This window comes from Habropoda laboriosa, unplaced genomic scaffold (genome assembly GCF_001263275.1).
Source record: "Habropoda laboriosa isolate 0110345459 unplaced genomic scaffold, ASM126327v1 scaffold38, whole genome shotgun sequence".
Lineage (NCBI taxonomy): Eukaryota > Metazoa > Arthropoda > Insecta > Hymenoptera > Apidae > Habropoda > Habropoda laboriosa.
Window position 1 is genome coordinate 1,025,890 of NW_017100163.1, and position 20,292 is coordinate 1,046,181.

General features: G+C 36.4%; 2 protein-coding genes across 2 annotated transcripts in view; one reads left to right on the top strand and one right to left on the bottom strand.

The window, feature by feature from the left end:
• Positions 1-12,743, top strand: part of LOC108578503 (protein takeout) — a 16,509-nt gene extending 3,766 nt beyond the window's left edge. Inside the window, exon 3 of the mRNA XM_017941854.1 lies at positions 12,159-12,743. Coding sequence (XP_017797343.1) covers positions 12,159-12,600 — 442 coding nt within the window. The 3' untranslated portion in view covers positions 12,601-12,743. The remainder of the gene's footprint in view (positions 1-12,158) is intronic.
• Positions 12,744-15,088: 2,345 nt separating this feature from the next.
• The window catches only part of LOC108578507, an 8,000-nt gene continuing 2,796 nt past the window's right edge, over positions 15,089-20,292 (bottom strand). The window contains exons 2-3 of the mRNA XM_017941858.1: positions 19,595-19,957; positions 15,089-15,440 (exon numbers count right to left, since the gene is read on the bottom strand). Of these exons, the coding sequence (XP_017797347.1) occupies positions 15,136-15,440; positions 19,595-19,957 (668 nt within the window). The 3' untranslated portion in view covers positions 15,089-15,135. The remainder of the gene's footprint in view (positions 15,441-19,594; positions 19,958-20,292) is intronic.

The following is a 20,292-nucleotide window of genomic DNA, read 5'->3' on the forward strand; positions in this document are numbered from 1 at the left end:
GTTTGACCTACCACAAACAATAAATTTATAATCTTATCGTGAATTATCAATTTCAGAGGCCTGTAAAATAAATCCTTGGAACTTAAACAACCTCCCTAACTCATATTTTATCCAATCTGCGTGCTGTTCTAGCTTCATTTTGTCTCGTTTTGATATACGGTGCTCATCCTTTGTATAAGACATATGTATCTGTGAGTATTTGGAGTCGTGATATACACATAAATTGTAAAAATTGTAGCAAAGATGTTGCGCCTTCGTTACAAATGTAGGCAGCAACATAAGCTGCAACTGTCAGAATGCCGCTGTACATTTTTGCAACTATGTTCCAAATTAAGTTACTCGAGCACTCGTTATCATTTTGTTTGAAGCCACCGACACATCGTTGTAACAGTTCTTCTTCGCTCAATCATCCTTTGTATAAGACACATATGTATCTGTGAGCATTTGGAGTCGCGATTATACACATAAATTGTAAAAATTGTAGCAAAGATGTTGCGCCTTCGTTACAAATGCAGGCAGCAACATAAGCTGCAACTGTCAGAATGCCGCTGTACATTTTTGCAACTATGTTCCAAATTAAGTTACTCAAGCACTCGTTATCATTTTGTTTGAAGCCACCGACACATCGTTGTAACAGTTCTTCTTCGCTCAAGCCTTCGTAAATTGGACGAATTACATTAATGACAGCAACTTTTAGCGGAGTAGAATGATTATGTTCATTCAATTTTTCTTCTGCTTACGCCTTGGTAACACGTTCTTCTGCTTGGCAACACGAGAGCATACTTCGCTTTAAATGCCTGCGTCTGATATTTCTGTGAAATTCCGACTCAAATTTTGACAAAATATTGTTAACATTATATTGAACTGCTTATATTGAACTACTGACTCTTAAATTGAACAACCACCTGTTTTAATTTGATTTATTGAAAGCAAGATAAAATTATTAAATACATTAGTAAAAATAGTTAGATTATACAAAATATTTATTAAGTGCGAAATGGTGGTTAAAATATTATTAAGTACCCAAGTACTTTTTTCTATTTACTGCTAAATGAGGCAGCACTTTTTTTTTATTGTATAACAGGTCATACATCTTTTCGTATTTAACACATTAGCGTGGTCGGGTATTTTTTCAACTTAAATTACTCCACGTCTGGCCATTTTGTCATTTTGATGAGATTTTTGAATTCACAATAAAACAACTAGTTTTTCTTTATGAACATTTATATTTTTAATTAATATTGCTGATGAAGTGAAAATACATTAATTAGAACTTTTTTAATGTGATATTTTGTAAAGCATATGCCAAGGTTTAATGTTAAGTTAGAAAATTTGCTTTCTTTGTTATTCATAACACAAATATGTATGGAACACGGAAAACTTTTTTTCGAAGAAAAATCTACAACGTATTTTATTATTTACACTAACGGTGAAAAACAGACAGAATACAGACACAGGCTACAGTAAATTCTCTACAAGTGTCAGTCAGTTTGGATTCTACAAGTGTCAGTATAGATGGTCCTACGCCTATGTTATCTCGCTCGCTGTCAGTCAAGCGTGTAACGCTACACCACTCGGTTTCTTTTACGAGATTTCACGGCTCGACAATTCATAATAGAAAAATATAATTTCTTTAATTTTACTTTTCTTCATCTGAAATTTTTTTTTAACATGTTGGTGAGATTTTTCTGATAAAAATGATATCAAACACGATATAATTTGAACAACATTTACTTATTAACACGGACAGTGAACGTGTTAATATGTAAATGTTGTTCACATTATGTCATGTTTGATGTCATTTTCATCAGAAAAATCTCATCAATATGTTAAGACAAATTTCGGGATAAAAAAACGTAAAATTAAAAAAGTTGGTATTTAAATCGCTCGGTTGCCTCGACTCACGTTTCATCCTTATCTTTTATTCGCTGTCCTTGTCTACGTTCGGCAAACTACAAAGGCGGGCGCGAGGCTCGAAAACGTAGTCCCTGACTCTACAAGTGTCAGGTTTAGGTTCCTTGCGGACTGACACTTGTGGAGAATTTACTGTATTGCACGATTTGCATAGGCAGACTGACTCGCTTTTGTTGCTCGCCTCTTATTTATATAATATCTACCTAAATGTTTCGGGAAAGTTTTCAGTTATTCCAAACAAAACAAAAGTGAATATGTTTATATATCTTTCGCGGTTCGAGAAATTTCCCGAACGCTCTCGAAAGAAAGAGAAAATTCCTTACAAATAACACATTCTTTTGTCAGAAATTTCTTCTTTTTTGTGCTTGATATAGGCACCAACATATGCTTGGCCATTTCTCCAGATAACTTTTATTGCGGATCTTTAGTACTTACTAGTATGGTTTTTCATAGATATTAAATACATATGTACATATTATACAGTTTCGTCGGATACGCTTTCAGTATCTTCCAGCCATTACAACGTGTAATAAAAAGTCTTCAAATTTTGGCTTACTGTTGTTATTTAATGATTTAAAAATGATAAAGGTATTGAGAAAAGAAATTAAAGTCACAGTGCAGTTACTGCTTACGTATTGCATACATTGTGTTATGTATCTTCAGTGGCACTAAATGTCAAATAAAGTATAAAAGGAGATATGTACATATCTCGTTTCTCGACGGCAATGTGTTAAGTACCAATTTTTTCCATTCTTTTTATTACTCCTTGGTAATGAGTTTTCGAAAAAAAGAAAATTTATTTGTCACGTTTAAATTATTGTTGAACGAAGAATCTTCTCTTTCTGTTTCCTTGCACCATAAAGAAACACAAATTATAAATCAGATGAAATATCGTTGAAGACGTGATTGACATCTGACTCAGTCGTAAATAAATAACACAACGATGGTAAATGAAGAGATTTTCTTCTTTGTATTCCACGTGTGCGCGGAGTAATGGCCATGACACGATCTTTTGTGGTTCTAGTTAGGAATAATTTGTACGGCGAACGTGACATGTAAATTGCAAAAAGAGAGGGATCCTATGGAGACCATGCGATCGGACGGAAATGATGAATGTCAACGACGTGTGAATCATTTCTTCTCACTTATAATGTCTACCAATTTAAACTATTTTTATTCCCCTGGAGGAAAAAGTTAAATGGAAAAATCCTTTTGTAACATTTTATAAAAAGCTCTACATTTTTATGAAAAAAATTTTCTATTATAACGCTCAAAAAGTGACTACGTGGACAGTATTTCTTCTCTTTAGAGACATGGAAGTTCTAATTGAAGACTTTGGCGTAAGAATCAAATTGTACAATTTTTGCAGGAGACACAAAAGATACTCTAAAAAATTCGAATTCTAAAATAATAAATTTAAACCAATATTATTAGTTAGGGACAATTGTAAAATAAATATTTCCGATTTTTAACATTTTCTTTATAACCCTTCTAGTTGTAAAAATAAAAATTTAGAGTTGGCTGGATTTTAGGTTCTTCAATAGTTCAGAAATTCACTTTATTTTTACAAGAATTTAAATTCCCTTAAAATTGATCAACGTCCATTGCTAACACACCTGATTCTACTTCTCAGAAAGCACACGACTTCTTAGACGTGTTCATTTTACGTTCATTTTTTGTTTGAACGTTTTACAACGTGATCTGAATTTCTTGAAGATGTACGAACGGTACGTTCTGTCAATGTATAAAAATTACGCCTTTAAGACGTTTTTAAAGTCATAGTGCTTCACTGGACTGTAACATTGGACGCCATTCAGACGTCTTTTGGGCATCTTTAGGCTTCTATTCGACGTCTCTAAGGCATTCACAAGACGTTTGTGTGTTGTGGGTTCGTTGCTCCTCAACCACACACCAATCGTAAGCGTGCAATGTTGTGTTGAACAAGATTTATTTTGTCGATACAGAGTTCGCTGGTAAATGTCTAGTTGACTCGAGTACAGGGTTTCCTCCAGTTCGCTGTCCCGGACTATCTGTTTTGTCCTTTTTTTTTTTTTTTTTATGCGATGGGGTCGGGTGAGAGCCACCTGGAGTATTTCTTCCTTATGCACTAAAAAGAATAAAGACTTTAGTTACCTTGTACAATGAAAATATGGCGTACAAACCATGCAGCGGGATGCAGAAGCAGGAAAAATTGCAAAAAACCTGCTAACACCCGGGCTATCTGTTTTGTCCTTTTTTTTTTTTTTTTTATGCGATGGGGTCGGGTGAGAGCCACCTGGAGTATTTCTTCCTTATGCACTAAAAAGAATAAAGACTTTAGTTACCTTGTACAATGAAAATATGGCGTACAAACCATGCAGCGGGATGCAGAAGCAGGAAAAATTGCAAAAAACCTGCTAACACCCGGGCTATCTGTTTTGTCCTTTTTTTTTTTTTTTTTATGCGATGGGGTCGGGTGAGAGCCACCTGGAGTATTTCTTCCTTATGCACTAAAAAGAATAAAGACTTTAGTTACCTTGTACAATGAAAATATGGCGTACAAACCATGCAGCGGGATGCAGAAGCAGGAAAAATTGCAAAAAACCTGCTAACACCCGGGCTATCTGTTTTGTCCTTTTTTTTTTTTTTTTTATGCGATGGGGTCGGGTGAGAGCCACCTGGAGTATTTCTTCCTTATGCACTAAAAAGAATAAAGACTTTAGTTACCTTGTACAATGAAAATATGGCGTACAAACCATGCAGCGGGATGCAGAAGCAGGAAAAATTGCAAAAAACCTGCTAACACCCGGGCTATCTGTTTTGTCCTTTTTTTTTTTTTTTTTATGCGATGGGGTCGGGTGAGAGCCACCTGGAGTATTTCTTCCTTATGCACTAAAAAGAATAAAGACTTTAGTTACCTTGTACAATGAAAATATGGCGTACAAACCATGCAGCGGGATGCAGAAGCAGGAAAAATTGCAAAAAACCTGCTAACACCCGGGCTATCTGTTTTGTCCTTTTTTTTTTTTTTTTTATGCGATGGGGTCGGGTGAGAGCCACCTGGAGTATTTCTTCCTTATGCACTAAAAAGAATAAAGACTTTAGTTACCTTGTACAATGAAAATATGGCGTACAAACCATGCAGCGGGATGCAGAAGCAGGAAAAATTGCAAAAAACCTGCTAACACCCGGGCTATCTGTTTTGTCCTTTTTTTTTTTTTTTTTATGCGATGGGGTCGGGTGAGAGCCACCTGGAGTATTTCTTCCTTATGCACTAAAAAGAATAAAGACTTTAGTTACCTTGTACAATGAAAATATGGCGTACAAACCATGCAGCGGGATGCAGAAGCAGGAAAAATTGCAAAAAACCTGCTAACACCCGGGCTATCTGTTTTGTCCTTTTTTTTTTTTTTTTTATGCGATGGGGTCGGGTGAGAGCCACCTGGAGTATTTCTTCCTTATGCACTAAAAAGAATAAAGACTTTAGTTACCTTGTACAATGAAAATATGGCGTACAAACCATGCAGCGGGATGCAGAAGCAGGAAAAATTGCAAAAAACCTGCTAACACCCGGGCTATCTGTTTTGTCCTTTTTTTTTTTTTTTTTATGCGATGGGGTCGGGTGAGAGCCACCTGGAGTATTTCTTCCTTATGCACTAAAAAGAATAAAGACTTTAGTTACCTTGTACAATGAAAATATGGCGTACAAACCATGCAGCGGGATGCAGAAGCAGGAAAAATTGCAAAAAACCTGCTAACACCCGGGCTATCTGTTTTGTCCTTTTTTTTTTTTTTTTTATGCGATGGGGTCGGGTGAGAGCCACCTGGAGTATTTCTTCCTTATGCACTAAAAAGAATAAAGACTTTAGTTACCTTGTACAATGAAAATATGGCGTACAAACCATGCAGCGGGATGCAGAAGCAGGAAAAATTGCAAAAAACCTGCTAACACCCGGGCTATCTGTTTTGTCCTTTTTTTTTTTTTTTTTATGCGATGGGGTCGGGTGAGAGCCACCTGGAGTATTTCTTCCTTATGCACTAAAAAGAATAAAGACTTTAGTTACCTTGTACAATGAAAATATGGCGTACAAACCATGCAGCGGGATGCAGAAGCAGGAAAAATTGCAAAAAACCTGCTAACACCCGGGCTATCTGTTTTGTCCTTTTTCGGGCGTCCTTATATACGCCCTTTTCCTGTGCGCGGACCGTGGAGAGTGCCCCATCGGTACACGCCTAATTTGCTCATTACGCTCGCCCCCTATTGGTGCGTGTTAATATTATTTTCTATTGGCGTGGGTCTAGGTGTGACTTACTCTCTATTGGCGCGCACTAGTTACACGCTACAGTGTTATCTGGGTTAATTTCTCATTGAAGGAGTCATTCCTGTAATCACGCTGAAAATTTCGGCAATATTTAAGATTTTTTTTTTGGTATGTGCAATGAATAACAATGTTAAACATTTTTCACTTATTACGCCACTTATAAAGTATGCAACACAATTTTTTAAATGGTTCTTTAATTGTTTTTTTAATGCTATACCTGGAGATAAAAATATTACCTTTAAAAAAAGATCCTTCGCTGGCAGAATTGATTTCAGATCACAGATTCGTCCAAAACAAAGATGTCAGATTTTTAGTCAGTATGACTACCGCTACCACAGGTACCAGAATTAGTCATGCAAGTCAAAATTTAACAAAATGGCGTACATTCAAAGTTTAAGTATTGGAATTTTCCATTTTTTTTTTTAAGTTTTGCGATGTAAAAAACTTGAAATTTTCAATATAGAAATGTAAATCTGGTACCTGCGAGAGCCAATGCTGGTTACTTTTTTTTATTTTACTTCCGCCAGTTGAGAAAAGAACATTTCAAGAAAAACACGTTTAAAGTTTGAGTACTCAATTTTCGTGTGATATATATGCTTGCGACTGATCGGCAAATTATTCACTTACGATACATCACTGCTTTCGATACACTATACAGTTACATTAAAGTAACTGAGAAAAGTAAGTGATAGTACAATAGAAACAGATAGAGATGAACCAGGTATTGTCGAAGCGGTGGAGTTAGTTCCGTACGCTACAAAAGGCTGCAAAAATTTAACAGTACTTTCTTGAAGATTCGTACTTACAGATTACCAGAATGACTGCTTACTTTAATTCTACATTTTCCCCTTGCCCCCTGCCCAAGTTTTTCGCACATAATGCACGTCATTCTATTCGTTTCGATGTGCTGAATACGAATAAGTGGAATACGCAAAAGTGGAAAACTAAGCTTAATACACTTTATGAGATCTTCAAATGGTGTACGATGCTTAACTCGTGAACGAGACTGGGTTCAGTTCGAACTCGGTTAGTATCGTTGCGCTCCCGATGTGTTAATCCCGGAAGGGCGAAATTCTAGTAGTTGGTGTGGTGATGGTGAATAAGAGGTTTCTCTCCGTAAGAATATTTTTGAACTCCTTTATTTGCGATGGTGCGTGGGTATATATTAGGTCGGTGTATGTTGTGATTGGTTGGACGTTGAAGGTGGTGGAAAAGAAGGTCTCGAAAAATGCGGAGGTGTGATTGGATATTAGGAAACTAGTGGAAGGAGAACGTGAGGGTGAAGGTGGTGGGCAAAAGTTGAAATAATTTGGGGAAAACCCGGAAAGGGGAAAGGGATAGGAAACATGACCAGGTAGGGAAGGAATTTGTTAGGGGCTAGGAAAGGACTGTTTATTAATTTGTGATGTGTTACTGGCCGGTGGGCTGCGCGACCGGACACTGGTACTCGAAGCTTGATTAATTAATAATCATATTTAACATCCAACTTACGAACACTCAAAACTAAATAATTAACAAACGTACATTTCATTTTCCCACCGATGTTTACGTATATCCACAGTATTTATTTACCTAAAAACTTTTCATTAGGCGATCGACGCAATTATTTCGTTCTTGTGTCCAAAATATCCCACTTTAATACCAAATCCACTTTTTTCAGAGTCATTTGAACGTTATCAGAGATTCGTAAAGGAGCTTAACGAAAATTCCTGTTTCTCGTCGCTACGTAGATATTTGTCGTCGAGCTTTCAACACTCTATTTCGCACAGAGGGTGGAAAAAGAGAGAGAGAGAGAGAGAAAAAAAAGGAAGGTTCACCGAAACGACGCGAAATAATTCTGGAAAATTCAATTCGACCGTATCACCGGCTAGAGTATTTTTACGTCGTTGTTGTTCGGTTTACGCTTGCGGATATAATGAACTGGGCACCGGGAAAATGGGGGAGGGTTTCACCGGTGTGCCGAAAAATCGCTCGGATTCGTATTAAAATTCCGATTGGTTCGGTGTTTACGCTCCGGCTATAATCCTCTTAAAGCCGTTTTGCAGAGTTAAAATGGCCAGAATTTGTATTATTATTGTCATTACGTTGCCCACCGTTCTGTTTTAATGCTCTATTCGGCGATTCTTTATCGCGACAAAAATTGTAGCTTCGTTTCGCCAGATATTCGTACGAATACAGGACCTTGTAACCAACTTGGAAAATTTACGCACACCTATTCACAGCTGCGAACGCGAACGCTGGGCCCGTATGTCGGTTGTATAAAGTACGTGAACTCGATAATATTCGATCGGAATTGAGCACGAGATAAATGCAAATGTATGGAAAACGTTGTTCTTTATTGCTGGGATTGGTTATGATTTCGAAGAAAGTTTCTGTTTTAAAAAGAATTACATTTCTTTTGTTTTTACTGGCGATTGTACGAATGTGATTTATTCGTTAGAGATAAATATTGAAATTTTGCAAAGTGTAACGGTGTAGTGATTGAAATTTTAATTGTGCTCGATTTGCGTGTCGCTTGGAACAAAATAGAGAATAAAGTACGGATCATCTGTTTATTCGATTTTTAACGATCAGTAAAGAGAAGAAACTTCGAAGGAAGAAGGTTCAAGAATCGAGTATACGAACAGGTCAAGCAAATTGACTGAATAGAATACTAACGAGCTGAACGAATCGGAGGAGTTCATGAATTCAATTGACTAATTGCCACGCTCGTTTTATATATCTCCGTTTCCTGAATTTTTCATTGTGCGAAATTAATTGTCCCCCGGCTAGTACTGACTTGTTTCACTCTTTAACGTATGTTTCAAGAGTATACTAAAATTTTTATTAAACTTTCAAGCTGACTGATTTAGCAAGAATGTGAAAGAGAATCTTCAATTGAATTACGGATAAATGATTTTATGCTTGCAATTGTATTTCGTATAAATAATACCGTAGGCAACGAAATACTGTAGGTACTTCACAGCAGACGATTAAGTCGGTTTTAATTAGATTCAGTGGACCAGTAACCTATTTAAATGGATTCTTTATTGACTTTCGCTGGATACAAGAATTCTTTGTACGGTCCTGACCATGGTTTCAAGTACTTATCTGCTCGTATTTCTGTCAATTTCGGGGTCCCGGCAGCTAAAACATGTTTACTTTGACGCCTAACCGATTTTACGACCTCGCTATATCGTGGCCCCGACTATACACGTATTATGACCAGATCAGGATGAAATTCTGATTAGATCAGATTCGATTATATTTAACTTATATGGTAAAAAAAATTAAATCTTGTCGGTTGGTGCGGTATAAAGCTAAACATGCTTTTTCTCAAGTGTGCTTCTTCTCATCGCTACAATCTGTGCATGCTACTTTTCTTGGCAAGTTACTCGAACGTGTTAGTTTTCACAGCGAAAAACAAAACATGTTATTTTTCGTAGCCGACCATTTAAATGTGTTACTTTTCGCGACGAAAAACGAAACGTGATATTTTTCGCGACAATGTAAACAAACGGCGACCAGGATGCGACTTGAACTGTTTTATGATAGGGAAGGAATTTGTTAGGGGCTAGGAAAACGGCTGGAAAGGACTGTTTATTAATTTATGATGTGTTACTGGCCGGTGGGCTGCGCGACCGGAGTTTCCGTGAAGTTTTCCGTGAAACAAACGGACTTGCTACTTTTCGTAACGCATGTCGAATAAATACAATTGCATGAAATTTAATTAAAACCTCTCGAACAAAAAATTAATTTGTTTCGGGTCTATGTTGAACTTTCTACACTCACGACGCCATTGACATTCAATCAAATGTTCGGTAATCATTTCTGTCGATACATTTCTTGATTTAACAAAGTTTTTAGCTGGACAGCATGTTGATTCCATGTTGATTATCTTTTCAAGGGACTGCGAAGCAGTTCTTCTTCGAAGGCACTGGCATCGTCACTCTTCCTTTGGCACGTGTACGTTTCGGCATGCGTACCTCTCGTCTCGTACCACCAAATTTCTTTACATTCGATTTTCGTTGATTTTGGGTTAGGTTTGAATTAGGTATAATTGCTTCCAAAATTATATCAGTAAAAACTGGTTTCACGTCGATGAATATTGTACGTTGCGAGTTGTCTGCGGTGTTCTTTAAATATCTATAACTTCGTTACTATTACGAATTGGGGAAAATCCTTCCGCAAATACAATTTCGAAAACGTTAACTTTCCGAAAATGCAGAAGAACAATCAATTTTTCGAAAAGTCTATACTACAATAGCCCCGAGGAATACTATATATAGTTGGGGCCACGATATAGCGAGGTCGTAAATTAAACTCTCAAGAATCGGCATCGATTGATGTTGCGGCACTCAAGGCCGTGTGTTGCAGTCTGTTTGAGGGTTCCAACAATAAACGAATGGTAGCATATGATTTGGTACTTCAAGTAGAAAATGGTATTTCATTTACAAATGGAAAATATGTTAATATTAAAGCTACACAATCCTTTTGCATTTTCTATCTGCATCTTGTAACCGTACTTCCAAATGCGGCTTTTCCCAGAAGAAAAAAACCCTAAATTGTCCTAGCTGAACTCAATTTTCAGTAAATATATTAGAATCACTCTTCAAAGCCAATCGCGAGACAATTGGGTAGCTTTGGGGCTGCTGATGGTTTGGGAGTGGTCGAACAGCTTTTTACGACAGGTTATGCATATGATTTTGTCATAGAAAGAAGAACGGTTTTAAGAAGGATAAATCGTATCTCATCGATTTCTTTGTTATGAAATGAATAAATAATGAGAAATATGAATAATACATGTTTATATAGATTACGTTCTATTTTGTGCGAGTTGGAAGTATTTCAAAAAATCAAGAACGCTTGATGTAATTTGTGACCAATTTACTTTAGCTGATTATAATCTAATAATAACTTTATTCTGTATTTTTGCATTGTTTTTTGAAGTAGGATTATTGTAAAATATTTCACATTCGTTTTATGTATAGTTGGGGCCACGATATAGCGAGGTCGTAAATTAACCTCTCAAGAATCGGCATCGATTGATGTTGCGGCACTCAAGGCCGTGTGTTGCAGTCTGTTTGAGGGTTCCAACAATAAACGAATGGTAGCATATGATTTGGTACTTCAAGTAGAAAATGGTATTTCATTTACAAATGGAAAATATGTTAATATTAAAGCTACACAATCCTTTTGCATTTTCTATCTGTATATAACACGAGCAGGTAAATGAAGATGTTAAAGACCTCAATAAGACCTTTACTTGTAACCGTACTTCCAAAAGCGGCTTTTCCCAGAAGAAAAAAACCCTAAATTGTCCTAGCTGAACTCAATTTTCAGTAAATATATTAGAATCAGTTTGACTTTCGCTGGATACAAGAATTCTTTGTACGGTCCTGACCATGGTTTCAAGTACTTATCTGCTCGTATTTCTGTCAATTTCGGGGTCCCGGCAGCTAAAACATGTTTACTTTGACGCCTAACCGATTTTACGACCTCGCTATATCGTGGCCCCGACTATACACGTATTATGACCAGATCAGGATGAAATTCTGATTAGATCAGATTCGATTATATTTAACTTATATGGTAAAAAAAATTAAATCTTGTCGGTTGGTGCGGTATAAAGCTAAACATGCTTTTTCTCAAGTGTGCTTCTTCTCATCGCTACAATCTGTGCATGCTACTTTTCTTGGCAAGTTACTCGAACGTGTTAGTTTTCACAGCGAAAAACAAAACATGTTATTTTTCGTAGCCGACCATTTAAATGTGTTACTTTTCGCGACGAAAAACGAAACGTGATATTTTTCGCGACAATGTAAACAAACGGTTTCCGTGAAGTTTTCCGTGAAACAAACGGACTTGCTACTTTTCGTAACGCATGTCGAATAAATACAATTGCATGAAATTTAATTAAAACCTCTCGAACAAAAAATTAATTTGTTTCTTCTCGTTTCACAGGGCCAGTCTGGAAACTTACAGTTTCATAGCAGAATTGGACATCTCGAAGCTCTCTATAGAGGGCGAATACGACGTGGATGGTAAATTGATTTTACTAGCGATTCGTGGATCCGGCCCAATGTCTGGAAACTTCACGAACTGCAGGGGACTGGTGAGGCTGCAAATGACGATGAAAAAAGGACAAGACGGCGAGGATTATCTCACCGTGGCCGACCTTAAGGCGAAAATATCAGTGGGAGGTGGTGTCCTGAAGTTACAGAATTTGTTTGGCGGTGATCCAGTCCTCGGCGAGGCCATTAACATGGCCATCAACAGCAACTTTGACGCGTTCATCAAGGAGCTGACGCCCTCGCTCGAGAACGCGATCTCAAATACTTTTACAAAAATCGCGAACAGTATTCTTCCGTTATACCCCTACAACGTACTTTTCCCAGCTTCGTAAGGAATTTTCACGCGAATCACAACGGATGGCGGTCATTTTTGTAGTATTAATCGCGTGTTTGCGCCACTCTTCGTGTGATTTGCCAACGTTTACCTCATTTTGAAAACCATTGAAGTATATATAATGCACCCTCGCGACAAAAGTGCGGCAAGTCGAAAATTTGTAATTTTCAATTTATTGTTTGGAATATCTTCTATGTAAATTCATCGGAAGAAATGTCGGAACTTGAACTGTAAATTTTAACTGACGTATGTTTCATAATATTGTAATTAAGTAATTTTTCAAACAGAAAGTTTCTTTTCACGTTGTTCAAAAATTTCATGTTTTCCACTTGTGACAGTTTTCTCGCCAGGCTGCGACATGTTAATGAAAGAAATCTATTTCTGAAGTATTGTCGGAGTTTGAGAACCTTTTGAAACGTGGACTGTGATTAACGGTGACACGAATTGTTGGTAATTGCGACAATTTTGCCTAATGTACTACAACTGTATACGAAAGCTTTTCTTTTAAATGTTAACGATTGTGTCAGTTCCTTTTAACGTTAATTTTTATATTCAACGTTGCACTTGATGGAGAAATTAACAGTTAGATTTATTTTCATCACTTAATTAGTGTGTAACAAGCGTAATATTGAAATTCTTCAGTGGCCATTTTTCTTTCGTACTCTTTTACCATTGCTCCTCGATAGATTCACACGTGAAAATGAATTTTGCATGATTGTATTTTTTATTGAACGTGTAATGTACAAAAAATAAAAAGATTAATTACGGCTGTTACGAACCCACTGCCTTTCCCCCACACATTGCTGTTAGATACTATTATAATATTATTATTAACATTAGTGTAATTAGATACTATTATAATATTATTATTAACATTAGTGTAATTAGATACTATTATAATATTATTATTGTAGGAATAGGGTTTTATTAAAGTATCTGCAGTAAATTCTCCACAAGTGTCAGTCCGCAAGGAACCTAAACCTGACACTTGTAGAATCAGGGACTACGTTTTCGAGACTCGCGCCCGCCTTTGTAGTTTGCCGAATGTAGACAAGGACAGCGAATAAAAGGTAAGGATGAAACGTGAGTCGAGGCAACCAAGCGATTTAAATACCAACTTTTTTAATTTTACGTTTTTTTATCCCGAAATTTTTCTTAACATATTGATAAGATAACACGTTCACTGTCTGGCGTGACAATGAATAAGTAAATGTTGTTCAAATTATGTCGTGTTTGATATCATTTTCATCAGAAAAATCTCACCAACATGTTAAAAAAAATTTCAGATGAAAAAAATTAATTATTTTTCTATTATGAATTGTCGAGCCGTGAAATCTCGTAAAAGAAACCAAGTGGTGTAGCGTTACACGCTAGGGGCGTAGGACCATCTGTACTGACACTTGTAGAATCCAAACTGACTGACACTTGTAGAGAATTTACTGTATTCCGCTAGTTACAGAGATAACACGACGAGTAAAACTAGTTCGTAGGGCCTACACTGGCCTTATCGTACCTGATCGTATCGTATCGTATCGTGGCATATTCGTATCGTAGCGTATCGTAGTTACTTCCAGACTCCTTCCAAACTTCTTCCAGACTGATTTCTCGTGTCACGGGCACGTGCTTTTATCCTCGTCCAGTCCGAACGTTCCCGACATTTTTTCTAAGCTCGGTACGTCCGGACTAGCGATGTTGTCTGCCCGGTCGCGTTACGTTAGAATATTTTTGGAGCTAATGTTCACATAGACACACACACTCATGCCTGCCGGCACGTGCCGATCAGCCGGTAAATACATCGAGAAGATTCGATTGTCCGTGTTCGCGATTCCTTTCATCATGCCTGCTTCCCACATTATTAACATTATTATTATTAGATATTATTATTATCATTACCAAACACCTTTATAATTATAAACCAAAAACGCCAAGCAACCGCCTAAGGTAGGAAAGGGGCGAAGTCCGGAGAAACCCAGGAAGCGACGCTCGACTCCAGGCCCTTTTCCTTACCATTGATTGGTCGGAAGCAAGGTGCCAAAACTAGTATTCTGGAATTTTACGCCTTTAACCAAACCCGAAACAAAAGCGATCTCAACCGTTACGGCCCGTTCCGTAACAACGGTGGTTTACAGATTTTGTCATTTACCCGGATTGAACTAACAATATTTCATGAAAAAAAATGCAGAAAAAGGAACACAGGACTTTAGACCAGCAGCTTTAAGACAATATATTATTAACATCGAGCAATACATTTCTTTAACAAAATATTCCAAGTAGCTTACGCTTTATATTAACAAATACAAATATAATTATACATCTACAAGTTACAATTAATTAATCCATTACATCCAATCGAATATTAAGAAATATTTCTTAAAAATCTCCAAATTAAAAATTCTGATCATTCATAAACAGTTATAAATCTGTACTCGACGAACAACTATGCTCTCGATCAAACGAAAAAATTTTGAGGAACAAATGTAGGCCGAAATGTATCAGCCATCAGGTTCAGCTTGTCTTTCCTTTTCGCAAGTGTTTATTCTCGATCAGGGAAGAGTTCGTCGTAAGTGAAATGCTTGCAGATTTTATTGGCCATTTCCAAGCATCTTTGAGAAATGGCTTTCTCTATGTTAGGTTTGGTGGCGTCCAATATTTCCTGATGACTGTTACCCAACGCTTGACTGACTGCTTGCTGCAGAGCTTTGTCGAAGTTGGTCAACTCGAATTTAACGTCGAAATCTTTCACGGTCAGACGTGTCGTCATCGACGGGAAGTACATGTATCGTTTGCCTTTGTGCTCCACTATTTTGTAGTTCATTCTAACCTTTGCGTTCACGTCCTCTGTAAGAGAAAGATTATTTATTTATTTTAACGAGATGAACCCTTTGGTACAAAAAAGATATAACATAGGGGACACAAAACAAAGAAGAAAAAGAGAAAAGAAAGAAGAGAAAGATGGACATACAGGTTTAAGAGATCGCGAAGAATAAATACTGAAGTATACGCACTGAGGAGTGTATTAAGGATGTTAAGGATTGACTAAATAAATCAATATTATGATTGACAAAGTTAGCATGGTGTGCCATTCGATTCATACAGTTAAAGTAACTATATGATGTGCGCTAATTATTATTATTATACGGGTCGAGCCCATTAAGGAGTACAAAAGAATACAATAGTAAGTAAATAAGAAGAGGAAAAAAAGAAGAAATGTTATTAAGAAGTATCACATGATAAAAGGGTATTGTACAGCTTCATTTTAAATGCGGTTAAGTGTCCAGAGAAGAAGTCGACATTTTGTTAATTTAGTAATTCTATTTAATGGATCCCGGGAGCCATAGAATGTTTTGATAGTTGACGGCAGAAACGTCGATCTCTTCCTTGTGCATCTGGGCGGTACATACAGATGAATTTTCTCCAAAAGGGATGCGGAGTTAATTTCACCATTAATAATTTTAAATAAAACTGAAAGGTCTGTCTGCTACAATTCTGCGGTTCTCGAGAGTGGACAGGTGTATACATATTATTCAAAATAGGAAAGTAGTTATGATCCTGAAAATGACATTCTAAGACCTAACTTAAAAGCAACAAATCATTGGAAGGGTCTAGCTGAATAAGCATGGTAAAAGTGCCCCTAAATCAAATGAAACGTGTGATACGTCAATTGAAAGAGCTTCCTAGGAAAACCATTTCGACAAAGTTTCAGCCCTCTAGCCCCTCTTATTAGGGTAGCTACCGACCATCATTTTCATTTCATACTTGATTTCTTTCGTTCTGTCCGATAAGAAATCCGAGATACTATATCCAGAGTGTTACATATCTGAGAATTTTGCAGATTTTTATAATGAGAAACCTATCTTTAGAAAATTAAACAATATTTAAAATGCCAATTTTTTACTAAAGTTATCAAATGATAATATTTATATTTTTACAGTAGAAGCTGCCTGTCATGTTTATTAATTCATAATTTTTCCAGATTTTTTGGAAGCCAGCGTCATAGTTAAAAAAATTAAAAACCACTATTTCTTACCGTTCCGTGCACGTAAGAGTGGCCTCTAGTGACAGCAAGAGGTGTTTAAATGTAAAAAAAAAAATGGTTACACTCCTTGAAATTCTACCTACAAAATGTACCCTCTTGCACATCTTTTTAATTACAACCTGATTTATAGATGTCAGTTTCTTTGCTCGTTGATTACTTATGAAAACGGTGTCATTGCTCAATAAACTCTTCATCCTGCAAAAGGGCTTATTTAGAGAGATAGAACAAAAGAAATCAAGTATGAAATGAAAATGATGTTTAGGTCGATAACTACCCTAATAATCGGGGTAGGGAGCTACAACTTTGTCGAAATGGTTTTCCTAGCAAACTCTTTCAATCGACGTATCACACGTTTCATTTGGTTTAGGGGCACTTTTACCATGCTTATTCGGCTAAACCCTTTGTATAATATTAGACTCATGTTGAAAGAAATTATGATTGTTCTTACAGAAAAATTCAATTTGTATCGTAAATTGCAAACTTGGATCGCGATAGGAAATTTCGAATATGATTAATGCGACTAAGGATGTTTAAATTTTAACAGGCAAGATTCGATTTATCATTTAACCCTTTCATTACGTCGTCACGGTAACTGTAAAACTGTTTTTATTGCTGTTTTAACAACAACGTGTATAAAAAGAATGTTGAGGATTAGAAACAAACATTTTTTGCTCAGAAGTTGCACATTTTGTGAAGTACATAGATGGAAAAATAATTATTAGGTTGGTGCAAATGAAATCCGTTTTTGCGGATCGATATCATATATTCAATTTTGTCCGGTCATAAATTTTTATACGCAATAGTCGACAAGATGCTGTAGTACCTATTTACACGTGTATTGAATAGTAAAAAAATTCATACTACAATTACTTGGGCATTATTATCTGACGTGAAGTATAGTCGAGATATGCAAGTAATTTTTTTACATAAATTTAAATTTGCAAAAACTGTGGTAAGAGCTACTGAAGATATAAATTTAACATTTGAAGAAGCATTTGGGGTCATTTAGGAAATTTCAACGTTGGTGTGCAAAATTCAAGATTGGTGACTTTTCGTTGGAAATGGGCTAAGGAGAAGGCCAGACGGGGTCGTCGATGGTAACGTTTTAAAAAAAATTATTGGAAACAATCCACGGTTAAGAATATGAAATTTTGCTACATCCTCCCCTATTCACTAGACTTTTCCCGAATAGACTACCGTTTCATCAAGCACTTGAACAATTTTTTTAACAAATAAATTATTTCAAAACGAAGACACTGTAAAAGAAGCATTCAAAAAATGTTTGAATTCAGAGACTAACGATTTTTGTAAATTTGGACTAATGACTCTACATACACTACCGGCCGAAAATTTGGAATCGCCTGCCAATTTATATTAATATTGAATCTGCTACTAATTCTTTATTGATTTGAAATTGACGTTGTGGCGATCAATAGCACTTTACCTCATTTCGATTGATTTGAATGATAAAAAATTCGTTGAAAAATGATTACAAATGCTAACATTTTGGGGGAATTTTTGTGCAACTTGCAATGCACAGTGATTCCAAACATTTGGCCAGTAGTGTAGTTAATCGTTGGAAAAAGTGTATAGAATCGTGTAGAAAATATTTTGATTAAATACATTATTTCCTGAAGAATCACAATGTATCTAAAGATTTATTTCAAAAAACGACGTTTCGTGTGCATTAACTTAATAAATTGAATACTCAGATTGACTGAAGAGTAGGTTGTTACTTGGTTGATGAATAGAATTAATAGTGATTGAATTTATGGAAGAAATGAGGATCGACGGTTGCTATAAATAGAGTTAATTGTGCACAGTATTGAACTTTGGAATTCGTCGTAAGGCGATCAAACAGACAGAGAGATGGTATAAATAGTTGTGGTTAGATGAGATGTTGGATTTTTGGGAATTCTTGGTAGAAAAAGATAAATTAAAATTGTAATAAAGAAAAGGCTGGTTCGTCAATTAGGAAACACTGTGCAATGGGTTATAAAGTCGTGTCCAAATTAACACTCGGCTTACGAGATGTTACAATAAAGTTTCGAGAATAACTTCGTTTTCGTCAAAATGGTAACAATGTAGCCTAATCTCTTCTACACCTGCGTCTATCAGTGAGGTAGATATAATGTTGACGAAAAGTTGGAACACAAGATCAATTGGACACTTAATAATTCGATGTTAATTGGATTTAATTGAATGAACATGATAGAAGAGTCTTTGAATTGTTGTTCGAGGCTTTCGCGTTAAAGTCGTGTCTAATGGTAATTAAATCCCGACGTTTCCCCAACATAGCTGTTAGCTTTATCGAGACACGCTAATAATGTCATGTATCGTTTTGGATTTGGGTCACGGATGATTGGCTGTGAAAACCAATCGAGTGTTTTTAATTAATCAGCTGAACAATTAAAATACCGGGAGAAGCATGTTCCAAATAGGGCTAAATTGGTATCTATTGTAGTATCTCTGTTGATGTCATTTGAGTGTTTCCTTATTTCTAAGGCTACCCTGTATTTTCTTGGGAAGTACCCCGTAGTTTCGGCGATATCTCTAGATTTTTCAAATTCTACTCTATATTCCGTAATTTTGTAACCCAGTCTGGTGCACATCTCATGTTATTCGAATCTGGTGCTCACATTTTTTTTTCAATTGTTCAGCTGACAAATTGAAAACATCCAGTTGGTAGCTAACGATCCGTGACATGAGCACGGAGCATTTGCAAACCCAAATTCAAAACGACATACGATATTATTAGTGTGTCTCGATACCCTGACGAAGTTAACTGCAATGTCGATGAAACGCCGAAATTTAATTACCGTTGGATACGACCGTAACGCGGAAGCCTCGAGTAACAATTCAAGTAATCCAGGCCGTGAAAGCCTCAAAAGTCTCGTGGTAGAATGATAGAAGATAATGAATTTGTGGATCTGATAGTCATAATTGTCCAACTCACTAGCAGATAAATAGATTGGTCCTTGCCCCACAATAGGCACCAAGATCTTTGCAGTAACATTGTAAATAGCTTCCATTCGATTTTCTGGGAAATTGACATCGATGTCTATTTGCTGCTTCTTAAGATCCACGTGAAGATGATTTATGTGATAGTTGGAGACTCCACGAAGCTTAATGTTCGTTCCAATAGCCTGAAAGTTGGGTATGTCAGCAAGTACCACCTTACTGATAATCAATGGTTCTGATGGAGGGATATCCAAATCCGGAATTCCCTCGCGAAGTTTTCCGGTTAGGGCAGCCACGCTCTCGATGACGCAGTCATCGAGTTTTGGATTCCTTGCGCCGCAAATTTGAAAGTAAGAAGCTGGAAAGCAAATAGAAGATTCATTAATTGCACTTTTTTTATTATTGTTTGAAATATTTCTATTTCTATTTTCTGAGATGCGAAGTATTTTTATTCCTTCGCTTCAAATCCTGAAATTTGTCATTTTTACCTTTTGATATCTAAAGACTTCTTACCTAAATATGTCTTTGTTACCTGAAATTTTTTTATTCCTACGTTTTAAACCCTTAAATCTGTTACTTCCATCTTTCGAGTTCTGAAAATTCCTTATCTGAATATTCTTTCGAGACCTAACAATCTTTCATTCCTATTTTCCGAGATCTGAAACTTTTTAATCTCAATGTTTCTGAGACCTA